General features: G+C 42.7%; 1 protein-coding gene across 9 annotated transcripts in view; it reads left to right on the top strand.

Annotated features, from left to right (window-relative positions):
- atp8a1 (ATPase phospholipid transporting 8A1) overlaps positions 1-20,712 on the top strand; it is a 69,031-nt gene that overhangs the window by 41,319 nt on the left and 7,000 nt on the right. For all 9 annotated transcript variants that reach the window (XM_029847027.1, XM_003970622.3, XM_011610897.2 and 6 more), the window contains 9 exons: positions 2,504-2,676; positions 3,787-3,970; positions 5,113-5,223; positions 9,706-9,780; positions 11,225-11,347; positions 14,267-14,345; positions 15,352-15,413; positions 15,645-15,701; positions 15,990-16,097. In XM_029847027.1, the coding sequence (XP_029702887.1) occupies positions 2,504-2,676; positions 3,787-3,970; positions 5,113-5,223; positions 9,706-9,780; positions 11,225-11,347; positions 14,267-14,345; positions 15,352-15,413; positions 15,645-15,701; positions 15,990-16,097 (972 nt within the window). The remainder of the gene's footprint in view (positions 1-2,503; positions 2,677-3,786; positions 3,971-5,112; positions 5,224-9,705; positions 9,781-11,224; positions 11,348-14,266; positions 14,346-15,351; positions 15,414-15,644; positions 15,702-15,989; positions 16,098-20,712) is intronic.

The following is a 20,712-nucleotide window of genomic DNA, read 5'->3' as shown; positions in this document are numbered from 1 at the left end:
GAAACTTCTCCACCAAGACTGCCTGGCAGTGGGGCTGCTGATTCTGAGTGCCCTTCTGCTGAGAGACGGGGTAATTGGAGCATGTCTTCACTCGGTACCGTGTTTAGAAATGTTATCAAATGGGTTTTTCTGCGCCAACTCTTAATTAAACTCAAATTTACAAGGTCTCTTCTGTGGTATTAGATCATTTTAAACAGCTTGGTCTTCCACTCTGCTTTTTTCTTAACTGTGTGGAACATAACTAGGTTTTGAGAGATAAGCCATTAATCTTATAACCCCCAAATTGATTTATATCATGAACTGAGATCACCTAAATCCAGGAAAACAATATATTTCTTTTTGTTATATAATAGGGGATGTGTGTTTTACTAGCTTTTTATGTTGGATGTTGGACCCTTCTTCCTAATGTGCAGACCTCCTTTTGAGTGTCTCATACAAGACAAATGAAAAACTTGCTTCCTCCCTGTTGGCTCTAACACTGAAGGTGCTATGTCAACAATGGGGCTCAGCCTTTATTAGAAGCTCCTGTGGATTTGTGAATGGATGCCATGTCCTTATTCCAAAACCAAACACAACCTAGTCACATAAGCTAAACTGGTCATTACAGCCATAACAGAGAGGCTTAAGAAGGAGCCATATAGCATTAGTGCTAAAATTCCTCAGTGCAAAATTGGGAAGGAAATGGCCGCCCTACTTGAGGAATGGTAAACTGTGCTTATCACATGACGTGATGAATAGATTGTGCCCCAAACAGAGTGGATTCTTTCTCGCGCAGATGGTATTTTCTGCTTACACAGGACACTAACACATCTGCTCCTGCTGAGATGTCATCTAAAATCACCCTGTTAAATGAGATGGAGAGGCTTTCTTTACAGGCACCGTGGACATCACAACGGCCTATTCTTTACTCCTCTCTCTCACTCGTACACAGGCACACACTAGCGCACTGTTCACCATCTTGTGCTGTTTTACAGAGCCCATCAGGGCTGGTTAAGTCCAGGCAGCTGCTCCTCTTGCTCGGTTTCTCTCCTCTGTTAATCCATCATCTCTCTCTGTGCGTGTCTCTCGCTCTCCTCCTCTCTGTGTGAAACATAAAGCCCCTCTTTCCAAATATTTCCTTTAAGCTGAGGTTTCAGAGTTTTGTTATGCCAAGCGAACATTGCCGGACCCCCCCCCCCCCCCCCCCCCCCCCAGTACAGTGTGACGGCCTTGACATATCTGACCCTGACACCATCTCCGCTGCCAGTGGCCACCAGGATTTTAATGATTGCAGCTGTTTGAGCATCTGCTTGGCACATTAGCCACCAACGTTTGTGTCTGTTCATTTGCACCACCGGACTCCTGGAAACCTGCCATTAAAGAAATGATTTTACTGTGAGAAACGACGCCGTAACAATCCCGTCGTTTGAGACAAGCCCACAAGAAGTATCCGGTATTCTGGAAAACTGAAACCTTGACTGTGGCAAAAGATGTTTTTAGATGTATTACCAGAGATATATGGCCTCCTAATGTACACACATTTGGTTTACATACATTTCTTTAGCTCAAGTGGCCCCAGATATATACGTTAAATCTTCTTTTTGTGTGAGCTTTGCTGCACCTTGGCTTGTGAACAAGTGCGTGTGTAAATTATGTCCCTTCTACACGCTGTCATACTGTATTTGTTTTACGATATATAGGCGGGGAGGGGGACTCTTTTTCTCTGGTTTTAATAAGTTGCATTACATGTCATGCTGTCTCTCAGAAAAGAGTTACAGTTGAGTTCTTAATTATTTTAACATCTGTTAGAAAGATGATTGAATGATGAACGCCATGATGATCTCACCTCTCCATTCTTCCAGTCCACATGTCTCTATAGCTGGACAGTTAATCCTCGCGTCAGGTTCATATTTATCACTCATCATCGGAGCTGTATATATTGTATAAGCAAACAACCTCTACTCAGAATTCAAGTATGCATCACCTCATTCCTTGTGTTTGAATATAAGCAGCATGGGAAACAGTAAATATGTAAAATATAAAGGGCAGCTGCAGTGCAGGACTTTGGGATTGGCAAGACGTCTGCACAGATCTGTGTCATGTATTTAACATTCATGTTTACGCTGTTGTGTTGTGTTGTGTTCAGGTTATCCAGTTTCGCGGTTACCTTTGATTTTTTCCATTGTTTTGTTTTTGATCCCCTGCTGGTTTTATCTGAAGTATTAATGTAATGTATCAAAGCTGTCATTGAAACCTTGGCAAATACTTTACCATTAAATGATAAATTCAAACTAAATAGTCCACTTGGAATGAGTTTAACTTCAATATAATGATTGATTAATCCATCATAATCAGCTTGTGGTCTAGCTTTTGAAATGTGAGCCATAAGAGCTAACATCAACTACTGTAATAACCCTCCAGACTGTATCTCCTCCAGCAGCAATACAACTGTAAACCCCAACTTTTTGACTAATTGCTGCAATTAAACTAATTAAACTTGCACGCCATGTTTTCCATCACACAGAGAACGAGGGAGACGCTCAGCCACCACTGTGGAATGCTGGGGGATGCCCTCTACAAGGAGAACGACTTTGCTCTCATAATTGATGGGAAGACCCTGAAATACGCCCTCACATTCGGAGTGCGGCAGTACTTCCTGGACCTTGCCCTGTCCTGTAAAGCTGTCATATGCTGCAGGTAGGATTTACCCCTAAAGCAATAAAACCAAGCTGTGAAACAATAAATCCACTGATAAAACTATAAAACATATGATTAAATACTTGGTCTAATAGGAAACTGATTAAAATAAGGATAAGGCAACTACCACTAAACACTTATCACAATTGGTAGCAATTTACTATAAAGAATATTTTTAATGTTCATTGGAAAGTGTTGAAATACTCATTTGTATAAATTTTTATGTCTTTAGGTTTTGATTTTACACAGACTTTCAATTCATCAGCACTACTTTGAAGCCAATTATTCATATTTGTCATGTTTACTGAAAAAGAGGAACACAAAAACAAGAAATTGGAAGCTGTATGGTTGAACTGCGAAGAATTATGTCATCACTACAAAGATCACTGAGTGTTTTATAGCCGTAGTGAAACGATATAAATATTCTCGCAGGTTAACATTACGCAGGTACACTGTTGACCTGCCCAGACCACATAAATAATAGGAAGTACTTAAGTACTCAAGCAAGTATGTTGGGGTTTGGGCCCAGGAGTCGACTTCGTGTTTTTAGAACAACAGCGATCCTTCTAACTCAGTGCATTACATCAAATATGTATTTATTTTCCCTCTTACCACAACTTACATTTGCCTTACTCTGGGCACTGAGAGACACGGGATGAATGAAGCCTCTCAAACCAGGAAGAACGTAAACATTAACAGTTTCACAGCTGAAAACAGACACACGGTCTATGACATCATCTCTGGAGGCCCTCTGAGTGGCACGCTACCCGTATGGCTGCACGCTTTGCTCTGATTTTGCACTTAGAGAGGTTTAGAGTCCAATAAGACGGATTTTAAAGATGTTCCTTAACCATCACCCCTGATTGGCTAGCATGGGTGGAGCTTTAGCTCTACTTGTAGTGACCATAACTTAAGGTAGAGCTACAGGACATGTAGGTACCAGGCAGAAGAGGGTGGATCTCGCTGACCTTGCCAAGAGAAGCAGAATTTAGTGCCAAGAATATGATTCATATCATTCTTAACTGGCTACTCTCAGACTAAGGCTGCTATGCTAAGTTTTTCCAGTCATAGTTGTGACGTGGATTCAAAAACCTCTGCATTCCTTTCCAGAGTGTCGCCTCTTCAGAAGTCAGAAGTGGTGGAGATGGTGAAGAAACAGGTGAAAGTCATCACGCTGGCTATCGGTGATGGTGCCAATGATGTCGGAATGATCCAGACTGCTCATGTGGGTGTGGGAATCTCAGGCAACGAGGGCCTGCAGGCAGCCAACTCCTCTGACTACTCTATTGCCCAGGTAAGCACAATGGCAGGAAGTCTAACAGACTAACTGAGACCAGAAATGAATCCTCATAAACATGAAATCAACACCTGCATTTTTATTTTTTTTTGAAACTCATAAACATTAAATTCCTCAACGTATCATTCCTGTCTGTTCCGATGTGCCACCTGTCATCGATAGCTTCCATATTGTTCCGAATGACAAAAGGTCATATGTTTGCTGGGGTGTTAGCTTTTACAGTGAAGTAGGGACACCTGTAAAAGAGGCATCTGTTGACACCTGACCCCATCAAACCTATACAGAGACAAATCCCGAGAAAATGCTCCCAGAAACCAATTTGAAAGTCTGCACGGATATGCGACACCCAGCCAGTAACCGTAGAGGTCTTTTCTCATGTCTGTGTTCCTCCACAACATGCTGCTCACATTTCCAGTACAGCCAAAGGGCCTGTTAGCACGGGAAAGTAAAACACAGTAAGGTCTCTGTTTCGTTTTGCATTAATCCTTTAAGAGACTTGGACTGGCTTAAGTGGCCCTTTAATTGGCACCGCTTGTAAAAGTATATGTCTTTCAAATATAGGTGGCCTCTTAGAATCTATTAAGCTTGTGTGTTTGCCTTCAAATTCAATTGCAAATGCTACCTTAACTGTAGAAACTGTACACTCAGAACTTGCAGGGCCTGTGTTTTGTGTTTTCCCCCTTATTCGTGATTTCTGAAAGTATTTCGACATATCGGGTGAGTTTCTTTCCACTCTCTGATATTAAGTAAGACTCAAGACTAGCTGGGAGTTATCTGTGTGCAGACTGAAGAGGTTTTGGACGAAAGCACCTCTGCACTCCATCAGTCAACAGCTCAACTCTGCGTTAACTGATGTTTTATCCGGCCATTCAATGGGGTCAGACAAACTGGAGGCCGCCGGTGGTGTCATTTCACCATAGAGAACTGTGGTAAAGCCGAAAGACAAGAAGGCTTTCAAATAAAACCAACAAAATGTGCCCAGAAACGTGCATTTGATTTCACAGCTGGTTTTACTAGACATGTTTGATAGTTTACATTGATAGTTTACATTCATTTCACTCCAAACTAAGATCCAATTGTTTCCTTGAAGATTTGAGCTGCCTTCAGACTTATTAAACTTTAGCTTTCCTCTCACGCAGTTCAAATACTTGAAGAATCTTCTGCTTGTCCATGGAGCCTGGAACTACAACCGTGTAGCCAAGTGTATCCTGTACTGCTTCTACAAGAATATTGTTCTTTACATCATTGAAGTAAGTGTCCACATCACATGACAGGGTGCAGATTTTAGCCCAGATTTTAATTCAAAGCATTGCGATTATTCTGCACAACCTTCTTAACATTAGAGTTATTACACTGACTGGCCCTTCACATTTGTGCACTATTGAGTGAAGTCAGAACATACTGTATTTCTGAAATACCATCAAACATTTCATTTAAGTCCAAGTCCAGTAAATTAATTCCATTTCGCAGACCTCAACTCGACATGTAAAATCAAAATACTTCATATTTACTGTCACAGACCTGCACCTTTTGTTATGTATAAAAACACGGGGGTTTTGTGGCTGCCATCGTCACCCTGCTCCACCGCACGTCTGTCAGTGCTAGTTAGGAAAGCGCTCGCTTGTTTGCACGTGTGGCCGTCGGTGAGATGGCGTTTGACAGATACCAGGCCCGGTCGGGTCTGCGGGTTCAGAGCTACAACCAGAAATGACCAGATAGGTTAAGTGTTTCCTATCAGCTCAGCTTTATCATCAGGGGTGTTCTGATGTTTTGATCTACTTCACGTTTGGCTGTCGCTAGGACAAATCACTAACTTAACAGATCCTAAAAGGTTTAAATGATAAAGAACTGATCACAATGCTTTGAGCTACATATCCAATCTTCATATTCAACATACACCACTAAATTAATGTCTTATTTTGCAAAATTCACAGTGACATTTTCAAACTTCTTCAATAAATATCATGACAGTGAAATGTGAGCACTTAAATCGCCCTTTCTTGTCCACACTTGACCTCTAAACCCACCATTTCATCCCCATTCTACTTTATCCACCATGGAGAATCGGTAGACTAGCTTTTACATTCCAGCATGTCTGCTTTGGACTCAATGTGACAGGACTGAAAGACGATACTCATTTTCCTCGGTTTTTTACCTTTTCTGACAAAGTTCCTTCCCTTGTCCAAATTTGGTAAAAGACCCAGGAATTGGCACCAACTGGCAGCTTCATTGCATATGATAGTTCTTCTACACCTCATTTTAATCACTAATGAATATTTCAATCACTCAAAATCAGCTCTTTAAGTCCAAATAAGGCGGCAAGAATTCAGATGAACCTATTGCTAAAATATGCACACTGCTCCTTTATCCCATTTTCCCTCTTTCTTTACAATCACATCCAACGGTGGTGGAAATTCTGTGCGACATTATTTCTCCAGTTTTTGTGTGCGTGGCTACGTTTCATCCTTGAAACACACCAGGCCTCTTTTCAAAGCGGGTTTTCTTTTCCTACTGCTGGGGAGTAACCGCTCCAGCTCTATCTGCAGGCCAAGCAGCTTTCTAGCTCACCTTTTGTTGCTTTCTGAAAACATAACTACCCTCCTCCTCGTGCTACACTCCTTTGAGGGATTTAGGTAGATAATGGAACATTTTCTTTGGCAGCGTCAGTATTTCAAATGTCCTGCTTTCTAAGGCCTTGATATCTAACGCGCAGTCGACCCCGGTGTTTGGCTAAAGCTGTGTTTGTTGAGCTAATAGGTTTACTTTTGAGCTTGCGTGTTTTTCTCATCATCTCCCAGGCTTCTTTGCAGAAAAAGAACCAGGCAAGTTGATGGGAATTTGAACTTTTTTCTTTGTTTGTGGCAGTATTATGTGATTCAGGGTGCACTAAGGAGGTATCGTAGGGCTCTGTTTAAGCCTCTTTTTCGTTTCTTTGGTGGCTTCTGGGGCCATTGTGGAAGATAGGAATGTGACTACAGCTTGGTCTGAGGCTCTTGGAACAGTTGCGTGGTCATTCAGATCGTCCTGAGGGTTAATTGTTAGTCAGAAAGTGAGGCTCCACGGCGGCTGGCACTGCTTCTGTGTTTCTTTTGGGTATTGTTACATCTTCTAATTTTCCCAAACAGTTAAATCTCTTAACTTCAGTCGCTATGACACGATTCAGGCAGAATTCACAAGTCTTACTATTACTGGCAGATTATAGTGAACTTTTTAAAAAAAAGAAGTGAAAAGCACTGAATTCAGCCGTCTTTTCAGTGGACACCAACTTAATTCGAATGGCCGAACCAGCTGGCCACTCATGTTTGAGTGACACATTGCCAGGAAGCAACAGAGGGGGCTGATGGACAAGTGGCATTTATGAGGCAATTACACGAACGCTCATTCAGTGTGGCTCAGTCTAGTGGCTCAGAGTTGCTGAGAACAGCTTTTCTCACTGAATGAAAGCACAGGGGTTGTGCTGGGCATTATGAGACAGCTTGTGCTACTAGTTCCACATATTACTGGCATATTTATCAGCTTTGCTTCATATCCCACATCACTGGCCTTGTGTAGAAATTCCTGTAGTGATTCGAATAATTTTAAGAAGACTCATTGTTGAGGACAAATGTCATGCTCCCCCCACTCACCCCCCCCCCCCCCCCCCCACCCCCCACCCCCACCACCCACCCACAGTCACATTTGGACAAGGCCAACATTGGCGTCTATGATTTTTTTTTGGTTTGCTGATGAATATGCAAGATGCCTCTTATCTTTCTAGCTCCTTGCTCAGTCCTCCTTTTCTCAAATCTCGCTGGCCTCCTTTACTGTTTTTCATGATGTGCAGTCAGGGAGAGAGGCCAGCCACACCCCTCAGCTGAGTGGCACTCAATGAGGGGAAGAAAAGGGGTAGAAAAATCCTGCCTGGTCCTTTCCCTAATGAGCAAATCAATGCATCTGTCCTTCAAGAGATGCGAGAGGGAGAAAAAGACAGAGAAGCTATTGGGACTCCAAGGCTCAGGCCAAAACACTCACACAGAAGCAGTTACCACATGCTATGAATAGGACCCTTTTTAACTTAGCACAACAATATATAGGCTCAGAGCTGCTCATTGGACAGAGCGGTAATTAATTCAGCAGTTTGACCTACCCGCTAGCCTCTCGTTACCATTGCTTGAGACAAGCTAATAGTTGAACCCGCCGTGTCTTAAACCTGGTTTAGGCTCCCTAACCATAACTCATAGCAACGCCATTGTATTTTTTTCCCCTGTTGCACCAAGACTCCAAATGCAGAAAATACCCACATACGTTAGACGCTTTACATCTTTAATTCTTGTGGTTATAGAGGCAACTGGATACTTAAAACATCCAGCCCCATGTTATAAAAGAAGCATCATGGTAGACTGCACCTGATGGTGTGCAGGGTGGGATCTGTGATGGGTGGGTGTGGAGAATAGGATGAGGGGCAGGTTCTAGGGGCACACACATAAACACAGGCTTAGTCTACAGGGAACCACCCCACCCCACCAATCCTAAAGAATGAAGAGTAGGTGAATGTCGGGGCGACGGACATTTGTTATCATGTGTAGTCGTGCACAATCAAAATGGAAAGAACTAGTGGCAGATTGGAATTGGACGTGTAGAGAGAGTGGCAGCTCTCAAACAGGCTTTGTCCCAATCTGAGAATTTGTAGCAGTTCATGCCTTCATAATGAAGTTCAATGAAGCGAAGAAATGCTCGCTTGGCCATGGCGAAAACACAGCACCCCCGATGTTCCCCTGACAGATTTGGCATGAGCGAGAGCCAAATCTCAACCATCAAGTGTCAAGTATTAAGCATTGTTCCTGCAAGGAACAGTTACGCTGTCGGGTTACAAGCAGTCTTTTCCTGGCATGTGGCTAAAGTGTCGACTTTGCAACAAGATCAATGACTGTGTTTATTTTATTTTTTTTTTCCTGACAAGGTGCAACTGCAAGCCAGCATATTTCATGTAGCTGGTTTCTGTCCTGATATTAGAGGCGTCTATGGGTCCACATGATTTTGTCTAATCAAGATGCGGTGATAACCTTTATCTACACCCAACATGTGGTTTCCATTATCCCATCTCTTTTTCGGCCTCTCCATCATCCAGTCCTGACCCAACTCTACCTTTGTCAGACTAGCTTTTCTCTTCCGTCACAAATTTGTCTTCAGGTGGATCACAGAGGGGAAATTGTGGGCTTTGTGTATGTTGAAGGTCATCCTCTTTTCAATCCAGTCAGCAATTAGCATAAAGGAGACAGTATGGGCTCAACCTAAACCCCTATTTCCCAATTTGAAGGTAGTTTAGAACAGTTACGTACCTGCTGAAACAGTTGAAGAATTTATGTTTATTTACACAAAACATTGGTTTATCTCTTAATTACAGCTGTTATTGTAGGTCTCTTGTCTTAAAAGGGAGAATAACACAGCGTTACCCTGCAGACATGGCGCGTCAGCCTTAAATCTGATAAGCATTGACCTTTACTATCCCTAATTGAAAGCATATCCACACTTAAAAGGCAATTAGAGAAACTACAGAGATTTAGTGCTTTCATCATCCAGTCTGAGTAAAGCCTGTAGTATCAGATTCCTGATAAATATCATGCTGGCTTAAGTGATAGTAAAGGGAAATGTGTGTATTTTGGACACTAATTCATCTTTTTTTTTTGCTTTAATTGCATTTTGTTGTCATTTATTCTGTGCTGACTCTGTTTTTATGTCTGTGTCGTCCTCAGATATGGTTTGCATTTGTCAATGGCTTCTCAGGCCAGATCCTGTTTGAACGCTGGTGCATTGGCCTGTACAATGTGGTAAGTGTCAGTAAAATCAATTCTCTGAAGAGCTCACTTAGCCTGTTGCTCTTTGACGCTTGGCTGAGTTGCGGCGGTGCCCCAGAACTGATCCCCTTTCGCCGACTATCACCGACATCTTGAAAACCTTTTCCTTTATTTATGACCTGTTGTCAACTCTATATTCCCTCTGTGTCCCAAACTATGTACTGAATTCAAAAGAACAACAGTGTTTCTTGCCCCGCAGTGTGTATCTACAGCGGGAACAGCTACTTCTTAAAAACAATATGAAGAGACGTAGGGAGTCCCACAGGGCTGTAATTGAACCCCTTCTAATGAACTTGTATTTCATATGTGTCATGGAGTAAATAGACTTCATCTGTAAGTCAAATCTGCCGTTAAACCCACCAGGAGTCAAATCTGTAAATTTAAACTGTTTTACTTACTCAACAGTCGGTAAACCAAAAGAATGACACAAGTGTGAAATGAAAATTTTCGGATCCCTCTCGAATGTATAGTGTAATTCAATAGAGTCGAGTGACAAGGATATTTCTGCAACCCTTCAGCCTTCCCCTGATACAGTAACACCCCCAACTTTAGAGTCGGTACAATTCGGGGGTGATGGTAAGAGGATTCTGTCTTTCACATTTCCCAAAAAATTGGGGGAATTCCTCCAGCTCAGTGGGAGCCCGTCTGAAGCAGTGGGCTAAATCCACCCCTAAATGGAGGTCTTCCTGCTCCTGGCTCTGAATAAGAAAGGAGCCCAGTGGAGCATGTCCTGCGGCCCGCTGGTCTCACAAACTGAGGCCTGCAAACTCCCATTCCAGATGGGCCTCTGCGGAACTCACACCAGCTGAGCTGCTGAGCCCCCCCAGCCACACAGTACCATCGGCGCTCCCTCACCAGCTGCTATACAGAACAATATTATAGCACCCCGAAGAAATTACACTTGAGCTGGGCTGTAATACCTGCTTCTCAGTCAAGAACATCACAGATGTTCAAAGAGATGACTTTAGCAGACGAACAGATTGGACACATTACAAACTCAAAATGAGAAACATATAGGGTCCTGAGGTCAACGTCCTTGGATGTAAAGTAAAAAGCAGTGCATGTGGAGAACAAATGAATATTTAATAAGGACATAGATGTAAAAGTTTTGATAGTCAAGTGTCCCTTATTTGTTTTATTACTTTGTATATCTTTGTAATACTGTGCCATTATTTGAAGTTCAGAAAAAAATTGTAGGTGTAAAATAATAAATTTGGATTTATAATAACTGTCCTCTGCAAACACTGTTTGCAGTCTTTTTTTTAAATTCTGTTTACAAAAAATCTCGAAATACATGATAGGTTGTTGTTGTTTTTTGACTGACATGTTGTATTCTGAAATGATAGACATCTATTAATGAAAATGTGGGGCTCATTTGCTGGTAATTAGAGTTGTATTATTCTTATTTCTTGCATAGATCTTCACTGCACTGCCGCCTCTCACTCTGGGAATATTTGAGCGCTCCTGCAGGAAAGAAAACATGCTGAAGTACCCTGAACTCTACAAAACATCCCAGAACGCTATGGGCTTTAATACCAAGGTAAAGTTCAACACTTTTTAAAAAATGTTACTATGTTTTCATTATCCAGCCGTACATGGCTGTTGCACAGGTTATAAAATGGGTCATCCAAGAACCAAAACCTTGACAATTTTTTAATGACATCTTTTTAATTGTGCTCCTTTGCACAAATGCAAAGCTCCACTCTTCCAGCCTTTACAACCAATTAACATCACATTAACGACACAAGTTGTTGCTGCTGTCATGTTGTTGTCGTTGGGCTGATGTGTCCCCCCCCCTCTTACTGTGACCTAGCAGCTGCAGTCAGTCGGTCTCCAGTCTTTTCCCTGATTTGGCCTGGCTTGACCTAGTCTGTCTGTTTACAGGGGCTTCCCGTTAGCTTTATCCTGTGTGTAATGAAGATGTCTCCTCCTTTCTCCTTGCTGAGCCAGAGTTCTGGACCCTCCTCACAGGCGTGGTGACCTGGTTAGCATTGCATGGGTCTGGATTAAAGACTGATTGGCCATGGCGGTCAGGGGCAGGGAAGGTCACATGGGTAGCAGAATGCAGTTCAGAGATTGTGTTGTCATTGTGTGACAGAATTTGCAGCGGAAAATTGTGCAATTTGTTTAAGGAAGTTGGTTTCAGGGTTGTCTTAGCGGATTTCAGGAGGTGCACTCATTATATTAAATAGTTGTCATTATATGTCCCATAATGAATGAAATCATATTTAATCTAAATACGGAAGGTTTGTGCTTTCTGATATCTTTTTGATTTTAGTTTATATATATTTGGAATGACTCTTCAATAATGTAGGTCGCAGAAGCACGTGTGTATGATAGTTAAGAGTTCAAATCTCGACATTTTCCAAGACCCGTAAGTGATGACTCGCCCAGGTCAGCAGCTTGTTTTTGCTGGCTTTGTCCACTCTTTTCCTGAGATATTTTCCTTGCAGCTGGCCCGAGGCAAGGCGAGAAAATCCAGCAGGAATTTGGCCCCTGGAAGCCTGTCTATTTGCGCGCTTGGTTCTTTTGTACACAACAGATACTGTCTTTGTGAATGAAAGCTGTTTGTGTTGAGGTAAGAGCAGAGAGGAGCCGCGGTGTTAAAAACACACGCCGCAGTTTTGCATGTGTCATCTGTTTCCTGACACTTGTGTCACTGTAATAAACTGTCACAGTCATAGAAACTTCGGTGGTTTGCCAAACACTCTTGCCCCCCCCCCCCCCCCCCCCCCCCCTTTTACCTTGAAAAACATAGGAAGCTGGTGGGAAGCTCTGGAAAGATGGTGCTCAATATTAATGACTTGCATTCATGCTTGTGGTGCAATTAGGAGTTCAGTAATGGGCAGAATCCTTACAGAGCTTGCTTTCTTTATGAGGAGACCTCTTAACAAGTGGCCAGGATACGTGGGGAAAAAGAGAGCTGAATGCCTCAAAAGGTTAAAGAGAGGACCCCACTGTGACAAATGATTATGAACTTTTATTGATTTCATTAGCATTCATTAGTTGTGAGGGGGTAAATGGAGCTTGTTTGCACCCCCACTGTGCAGGGGGAGCGGGGATAGACGAGGAAGAGCTGAGCCTCACAGCGGGAAGCTAATTGGCATTAATGTGATTGTAACATTAATGTTGATTTAGTCTGCGTTTGCGCCGCAAAAATAGAGGAGTGGGGGGTTGGTTTTTCAGCCACCCGTCGCTTAGTGTATTGGGTTTTGTGTACACAGCGGGATGGTGATGTAATTCAGAGTGGGGGAGGCTGCAACAGGACTTTGTTTTGTCCATAGGAAAGGTGAGTAGGTCACGGCACTGAGGTGAGCTGTGGTTGTGCCTGGAGACGCTTCCATTCATCCTGTTTTGCTCCTGACTTTTCAGAATACTGCCACAGTGCACATGGGTGTATTTATACCCTCGCAGAAGTGTTTAAGGTGAGCAGTTTGTCCCAAATAATCAGTTTTAAACTCCACTGATGGGTTTGCTGAAGTTGTTGAAGTCGGTCCTTGTCCTTTTGCCAAGAACAGCTGATTCTTAATATGCCAAAAGTTAAAAATTAGCTCTTTTTTTTTCTCTCTGTCAGCCATTTACAAAATCTTCAGCATTAGCACTGATGTCTGGGTCATTACCAGAATGGAAAATGGGGTACAACCGTGGAGGGGATTTTTGGCAGAATAGGTTTCACGGCTGTTTCATGCTGCGTTGCCCGTGAGTGTTTTGTTTGGCACTGAAGTTCTGTAATGTAAATTTGAACGGCGGAGGTTTTGGAGTGGGAGTATTGATTTAAAAGACTCATCTGAGCTCCGCGTGCTTGCATGTGCAGACACGCAGGCCGCAGTCCACAGCACAACTTTCCAGGGTTTTAATAATCACCATGAAAACAGTTTAATCTCTGTCAGACCTGTCAATCTCTCTCTCTGTGTGTTTCAAGACTGATTTCTGCTTTTTTAAACCCTCCTGTCATTTATTTCTCCACCAGTTAAAACTCTCACACGAAAGAGGCCAAAACATAATGAAATACAGTTTAAGAGGAAACCCTCACAAACCGCACTTTACTTTCATCAGCGGTAGGCTTTTTTTTTTCATACCGATTGCAGAAAGTAAAAGGGAAGAAAAAAAAAAGTATAAAAGCTGCACACCCGCCTTTCACTGCTCGTACACACACTCGGCAGCCTCTCTCTTGCCCATAACACACAGAGAATATACAACGTGTCTGTCAGCGGGGTGGCAATTCAACGGGGAGGCCCTGACAAAACCGCCACTTAGCCTAGCGCTGGGCTGGCACAAAAGGTCCAGGTCAGGGGTCACTTGGAAGACTGGAGCTCCCAGCACCCCTCTTTTTTTCAATGCTCTTTCCTTTTTTTCTTACCGTCTCCCTGCTTTGCTCTCCCTTCTTGGAATCTCCCGCCTCCCAACCCACACCCTCCCCCTTTCTTCCTCCTCCATCCTCCTGCCCTCTATTTTGCAGGTCTTCTGGGCCCATTGTTTGAACGGCCTCTTCCACTCCGTCATCCTCTTCTGGTTCCCCCTTAAAGCCTTCCAGCACGGTAAGCAGCTCCCAGAGTCTCCACCACAGCTCTCGGGGGATAAAGAGGGAGGATAGTCAAATTCACATACTTTGTCTTAATTAGTTCTCTCTTCAACCGTCCGGCCTTGAATTGCAAACATGTGTGTGCACAGGGAAGGCCGCACACTAAGCGGGGCACATTCATGTTTGCTGGATGTCATTTGCACACTTTGACCTGCTGAAATGACTTTTGCACATTTATTCCACAGTGACTTTATACTTTTTTTTACAAACAGACCACATGAATGTATGCTTCGCAGGTGTTTGCAGGCAATGACGCATTTAATCTAAAAAACAATCCTTTTTGAGTCAGCGGTTGCATTAATTCATAATAACTTTATTTGTCCTTGAATCAGTTCCACATGTTTGTGCACATTAAGATGCAGTGCAGGTGTGCGTGGGTGTGTTGGGGGTGCAGAAAGAGCCAGAGAGAATAGGGATCTTTGAGCTGGTAAGACTTGGCCGGCCAGAGAGGAGGACCACACAAGCTTGGGCTTGCTCTCCTAACAAAGGCGCCAAGCCCCTTCATTCTGACTGACAGGCTGTCAGAAAAGCCTCAGCGCTCACAAAACATGTGACCAGTCGGAAGTGAAGTGAAGATTCGCTCTATTTCTTCACTGGCAGTCACACGCCACTGATGTTTTTGCCTCGGCTGGCCTCCAAATCCCAGTCAGTATTTTGATTTCATCTCATTCTTACCTCCAGGTTGGAGCCCCGGCAAATGATAGAACCCCTATCAACCTCTGTGAAACACAATCTTGTTGTATTGCAGCTGTAAGAACATTTACATTTAAGCCACAAACGTACAGCGATTCAGTCCTTCCAGAACAATGATATGCCTCCCTAAAGCTGACTTTGGCCTCTGTGTACTCGTGCTGCCGGCTTGTTTACTCCTTGGACCAAGTGATGGAATTCTTTATGAAACCTTAGAGCAGAAAAGACACAGCTTTGGCCCTGAAAGCTTCTGTTGTTAATTCTCTTCACAGATACAGTTTTTGGCAATGGACGGACTCCAGACTATCTCCTCTTAGGCAACATGGTTTACACAGTGAGTGCACCAACAGTCAACATTTCTGCTGTTAAACAGATCATGTCTTTCTGCCAAGTGTTATCCGGTTACTTCTTTGTGCCTTTGACTGCTTATCTCTTCCAATTTTATACTCCTCATCGTACAGTACACTTGACATAAGTGAAGATTATGATACATGTCATGCACATATGAGTTTGACACTGAAGAGACAGTTTAGATCTAACCTCTGTGTAATTCCTCCCTTAATAGTTTGTGGTGATCACAGTTTGTCTTAAAGCCGGCCTTGAGACATCATCCTGGACCATGGTAATTTAATTTTTCTCTCTTCTCGTGCCAGTACCCTGTAATTTCCTTCCAGATCCCCAGTTTTATACGACCACTGATGCCTTTGACGTATATTACGTCCTCCTTATATCTGTGGATCTCTTTATGGTTTGCTCCCACCGAGCTTGTAATTGTAAACCAACTGACATGACATGTTTGAGTTGCTCCCACGAGCTCTCGGCGTTTGCCTGAACCTGACCCGAAAATACACTTGCGAAGCTCAAGCAGAAATTTAAATGTTTCAGCTTTTTCTGATTTCTGCACTTCCAGTTCAGCCACATCGCCATCTGGGGGAGCATCGGCCTCTGGGTGGTGTTTTTCATTATCTACTCCTCGCTCTGGCCCCTCATCCCGCTGGCTCCCGACATGTCAGGAGAGGTAAACACATGCATGTGCTCGTACACATTCTTACCTATTTATTCTACAAGCACTTCCTAAAAAACTGCTTTTATAATCAGCCATCGCTGACAGACCCGGGGGGGCTCATAATTTATTTTCTGTTTCAAACTGAAGCTGTGGGGAATTTACAGATTTGAACTTGAGACGGGCCTTTGTAAGGAGAGCCAGAGGCATGTAAACTGTCAGACCTCTGGCTTGTGTTGCCTAATGACTTAATTGGGCCAATTAGTCCAGTGTTTGTGTTACGTCACCTTCCCTGGATCTGAGTATCTACAGGTGACACCCAAACAGTGAAATACTAGTGCAGCCTTGATATGCATCCAGAGAACGGATATAGAAAAATCTATGTGATGTTCAGCAGGATTTGAGGCTGAATCAGAAAGCTTCTTCAATAAGAGTTCCTCTGTATGAGTGACTGCTGTGAGTCTGCATGAGGACAGGTGGTCAGTGGAAACCCATTAACGTCTCCCAGGGACAGAGACATCTTTTCATTAGAGCAGGAGGACACTGTATGCTGTTATTCAACCAAAAAAAATGGAGCCACACACGAAGATGTTGGGGGGAAAAAACTTTTTATGACTGTCATATATGTAGGTCCTGTCTGAGAGAACATTTGTGCAGTTCTGACAAACCGATGAGCTTGTTTCTTCGGTTTAGTGCTTGGAAAATTGTTTGGTAGAAACTAGAAATACTTTTAAGCCGTCTTTGACTACAAATGGTCTGGCGACGTTTGATGCCTGCTTGAATTGAGAATTTATCATTTCATTGTGCGCATATACATGGTTCAAAGCCAAATGGGATAAAAGATGTTTTTATTCAATCTGTAGAAGCAAAAAGTTGAGCATGTTCTCCCTGCAGGGAAAAGCTTTTGTTTGTAAAAGAGAATAAAGACGAGGTCTGTTTTAACTTTCACATTCTGGCAAGTTTTACAGGAGCTAATTAGGCTGCACAACACAACTGTCAAAATGGCAAAAATATAAATGTACGTAAATACAGCCATCCCTTTAACAATACTCATGAAAAGCTCCTTTATTAGTTTGTCGGAATCTGGGCCAACCAACACCTCTTAAAAGCAACATAGTAGTACTAATTGTGTTGTTCGTTGTATTTGCTCCAAAAAAAAAAAACATACAGAGAAGTTTATTGAAGTTAATAGGAAACAAAGTCTTTTCTATTTCATGTTTACCTCAAAATATTCAACTCTAACTTAGAGAACAGGCAGACAGAATTGTTTTGCTCCGAGTCACTGGGTTGGATACACACACACACACACACACACACACACACACACGTGTTAACCCACACACGTACACACAGTCAGTGGGTAGCTTCACTGAGCTCATCAAGGCTGCAGCTTTCATCTATGGCCTGCAGCACTTGACTGAAGATGGTAATGGTGTCCTGTGGGTACTTGGTAACCCTATGCCCCTGCTCCAGATCAGGGATGCCAGTACATCTTCAAACAGGGAAACATCTCCCCGAAACCTGAGAAAGCATCACAGACAATCTCCCCTTCTAAGACCTGGTAGTATCTAAAGGGCAGGTTTATCCTCAACCCAGACGCAGCCACACATAATTCACCATGGCCGCCTCCTCCGTGTGTACTTGAATCTTCAAATATTTTCATTCTTTCTGATGTTCATCTCTTTCCCTTTTGCTCCTGCTTTCCCCCCGTTGCCTCGTTTTTTCCCCTCTTTTTCTTCATCCATCAACAAATGCACCCAAGGGTTAAAACCATAACAGGCACCAGAAGCTCCTTCTCCTCCTGTTTCTGCTCTCACTCACTCCAACTCATTTGCCTTTAACAGCGGTCCGTAGGCAGTGAGCTGCATGGAAGCACATCCATCATTGTCAGCCAAAGGGTTCCTGGGGCGATTGACAGGACAGGTGCAGGATCCCTCCCCAAAACAGACTAATCTTGTTCACACCTCATAAGGCTGACACGGATTTCAAAAGAATATATATATATATATTCAATTTATATTCAGGAGCTGAAACTCAGATCCTGTCAGCACAGCTGTCTCCAGTACATCTTATCTCCTCTCTTTCTCAGTTTTCACACACACACACACACACACACTCTTGCACTTCCACACACCTTTGCTATTTTTCATTTTCTGCTTCACACCATGCAGCACTTTGCACCCCGAAGCAACTGGAATTATTAATTCATTAGACGCGTCGGCAGTCGAGCAACATAACTCATTCCAGTTCTCACTCGGGGTTAATAAACTGTATTCTGAGAATTTTTACTGATGCATATCAAGTCAGGATTACTCCAGCTCTCCGTACCCGTCTGTGAAATACGGCTCAAGGGATTAAGAGCTGGAATGAAAGCAATTTCAACAGAGAGCGTTAATTTCATTGGATTATTTAAGAATTCCAGGTAACCTCTAGCACGCTTGTGCAGCTCATTTTATTCTTCCATTGGAATCAGAAATAAAAGCAATGAATTAGTATTGAGGTTTTTTTGTACTATTTCAAGATTTATAGGATTTGTGCGACATAACGGTGAATCAATGCATAAATGTTATTGTTGTATTGGTTCTGCAGTCTCACATGTGTGTATTTTTGTGTTTGTCTGCCCGTGTGTGTCTTTTGATCGGTTGTTTTCCCTGGTGTCCCATCCAAAGGATAAAAATGTTTTGAGAGAACCAGTCAAAGACTTATTTAAGCTGTTCTTCACTGTTGACTTGGCCCCCCAACGGAACTTTGGAAATCATTTCGTTCCAGTCATTTGGGAGGTTTTGTTAAACTCTTGTAGCCAGAAGCCTCCCTTGGCTAATGATTGATAAGCACTGTAATAACTGACTACGGTGCCCAGTATTTTTAGAGGAATCTGTTTTAATTTGCTCTACACACACTGTTAATCACACATGTGCAGCCAAGACTGCTGAGCTAAGAGTGTGTGTGCGTGTGTATCTGGCATATATGATGTTTTCTTCTCTGTGTTTGGTTATTTTGTCAGCCAACACAGAGATCGTAGAGAAAATGAAGGACCAATCCTAGAAGGGTTCAGCACTGACCTTTCTCCTACCATCTGATTTTTCTTTCCTCGTCATTATGTTTAGGGATTTAGTGCAATTTTCTTCTTCTAGTTTCCTTGAGCTGTTTTACCATCAGTGTATTAGAAAAACATATTTATTAGTAGCATAAAGCTCGGTTTCATCTTCATATCACCTTCCTATTAGAAAACAGCAGAGTGTTGTTTGGTTAATGTGGCTGACTTCAGCCTGCGGATAGATTCACTGCAAAATAAATTTGAACTTTTCTCTGGCCGCCTAATAAAAGTGGCTGCACAAAGTTCCTTTATAAATGCAGGAAGTATGTGTTTAGAATATTAGCATCTCTGGGATGCTGTACAGCTGGCAAAGCCTTATGAAGGTGTTTTTTTTCTTGTTTGCTGAATTTAATACATGCTGTGGACCTGTGGGGTAAATGGTGAAGTAGTGAATTACCTCAATTTACATGCAGCGTTCCAAAGTTTTTATATTATTCACACTGTTGAGACTATGGGCCCTCTCATGCATGACCAGCTAGATGCCAACTTCTCCTGACGTATAAAACTTCTGATCTTTTTTTTTAATGTGTGAAGTATAAAGATTTACTGTACGTCTTTGACTCCACTTCTGTGTTTGATGTTAATGGGTTTCATCCAGAATTTGACATGACTAATGAAGCCCTGTCTCAAACTCAAACAGATTCTAAAATTTAAGACTGTTATTTTGGAAAAAGATGGCTGTCTTTTTTTCGGGGGGGGTGGGGGTTAAAACTAAAAATACAAACACGCGTCTTCTCCCATATACTTAACACATAAAAAAAAAATCATGTCTGTGCACGGTTCTGTCTGGCTGTGCGTCTCCTGTTTGTGTGTGTCTGTGTGTACGTGTGTGTGTGTGTGTGTGCAATCATGATGGGGGTCGTTGGCTTGTCAAAACACACCCCTCCATGCCAGCGGACACTACTGTCTGTCCGGCCAGACAAGTTTATTAGTTTGTCCTGAAAATACAACCCCGGCCCTGGACCTCTCTCACCCCGCGCAGCTCCCATGGGTCCCCTGGTATGAGACGTCGCGAGTATCCACCGGCGCTGCTGGCCTCCCTCTTGTCGTCATGGAGCCTTTCCAGATGCCTGAAGACAAACATTTGTTGATTGTAACCAGACAAGCTTGTTTAGATTGCAAAACTATACATGAGATTAAGGGATTAATTCAGATCATTTATCATGGTCTCATTTTACGTTGTGTCTGTATTTTTTATAGCTGAGCCTCATGTTAACATGAGCTATTGTAGCGTTGACTGAGACCATAAAGTGCTCACATTATCTGTCAATCAGAATATTAAATATTATCCACAGAATGAGCAGATGAAGAGCTAATTTGGTTTATTTTCCCAAGTCCCGATACTTTGATTTAACATGGTGCTTATACAGACCAGGTTTATTTTCCAAAGCCTCTGGACACCGTTTAAGCTGCCCCGTTAAAATGCGCGAAACACTGGATGAGAAACGCAAATAATTTAACGGCCCTGCAACAACAACAAAAAAAATAAACGTTTCCACCAGGCCTGCATAATTTCCAAAAATTGATGTGAAA

The sequence above is a fragment of the Takifugu rubripes genome, chromosome 14, assembly GCF_901000725.2.
Source record: "Takifugu rubripes chromosome 14, fTakRub1.2, whole genome shotgun sequence".
NCBI lineage: Eukaryota > Metazoa > Chordata > Actinopteri > Tetraodontiformes > Tetraodontidae > Takifugu > Takifugu rubripes.
The sequence above is the reverse complement of the archived record's forward strand: the minus strand, read 5'-3'. Positions and strand labels throughout refer to the sequence as shown.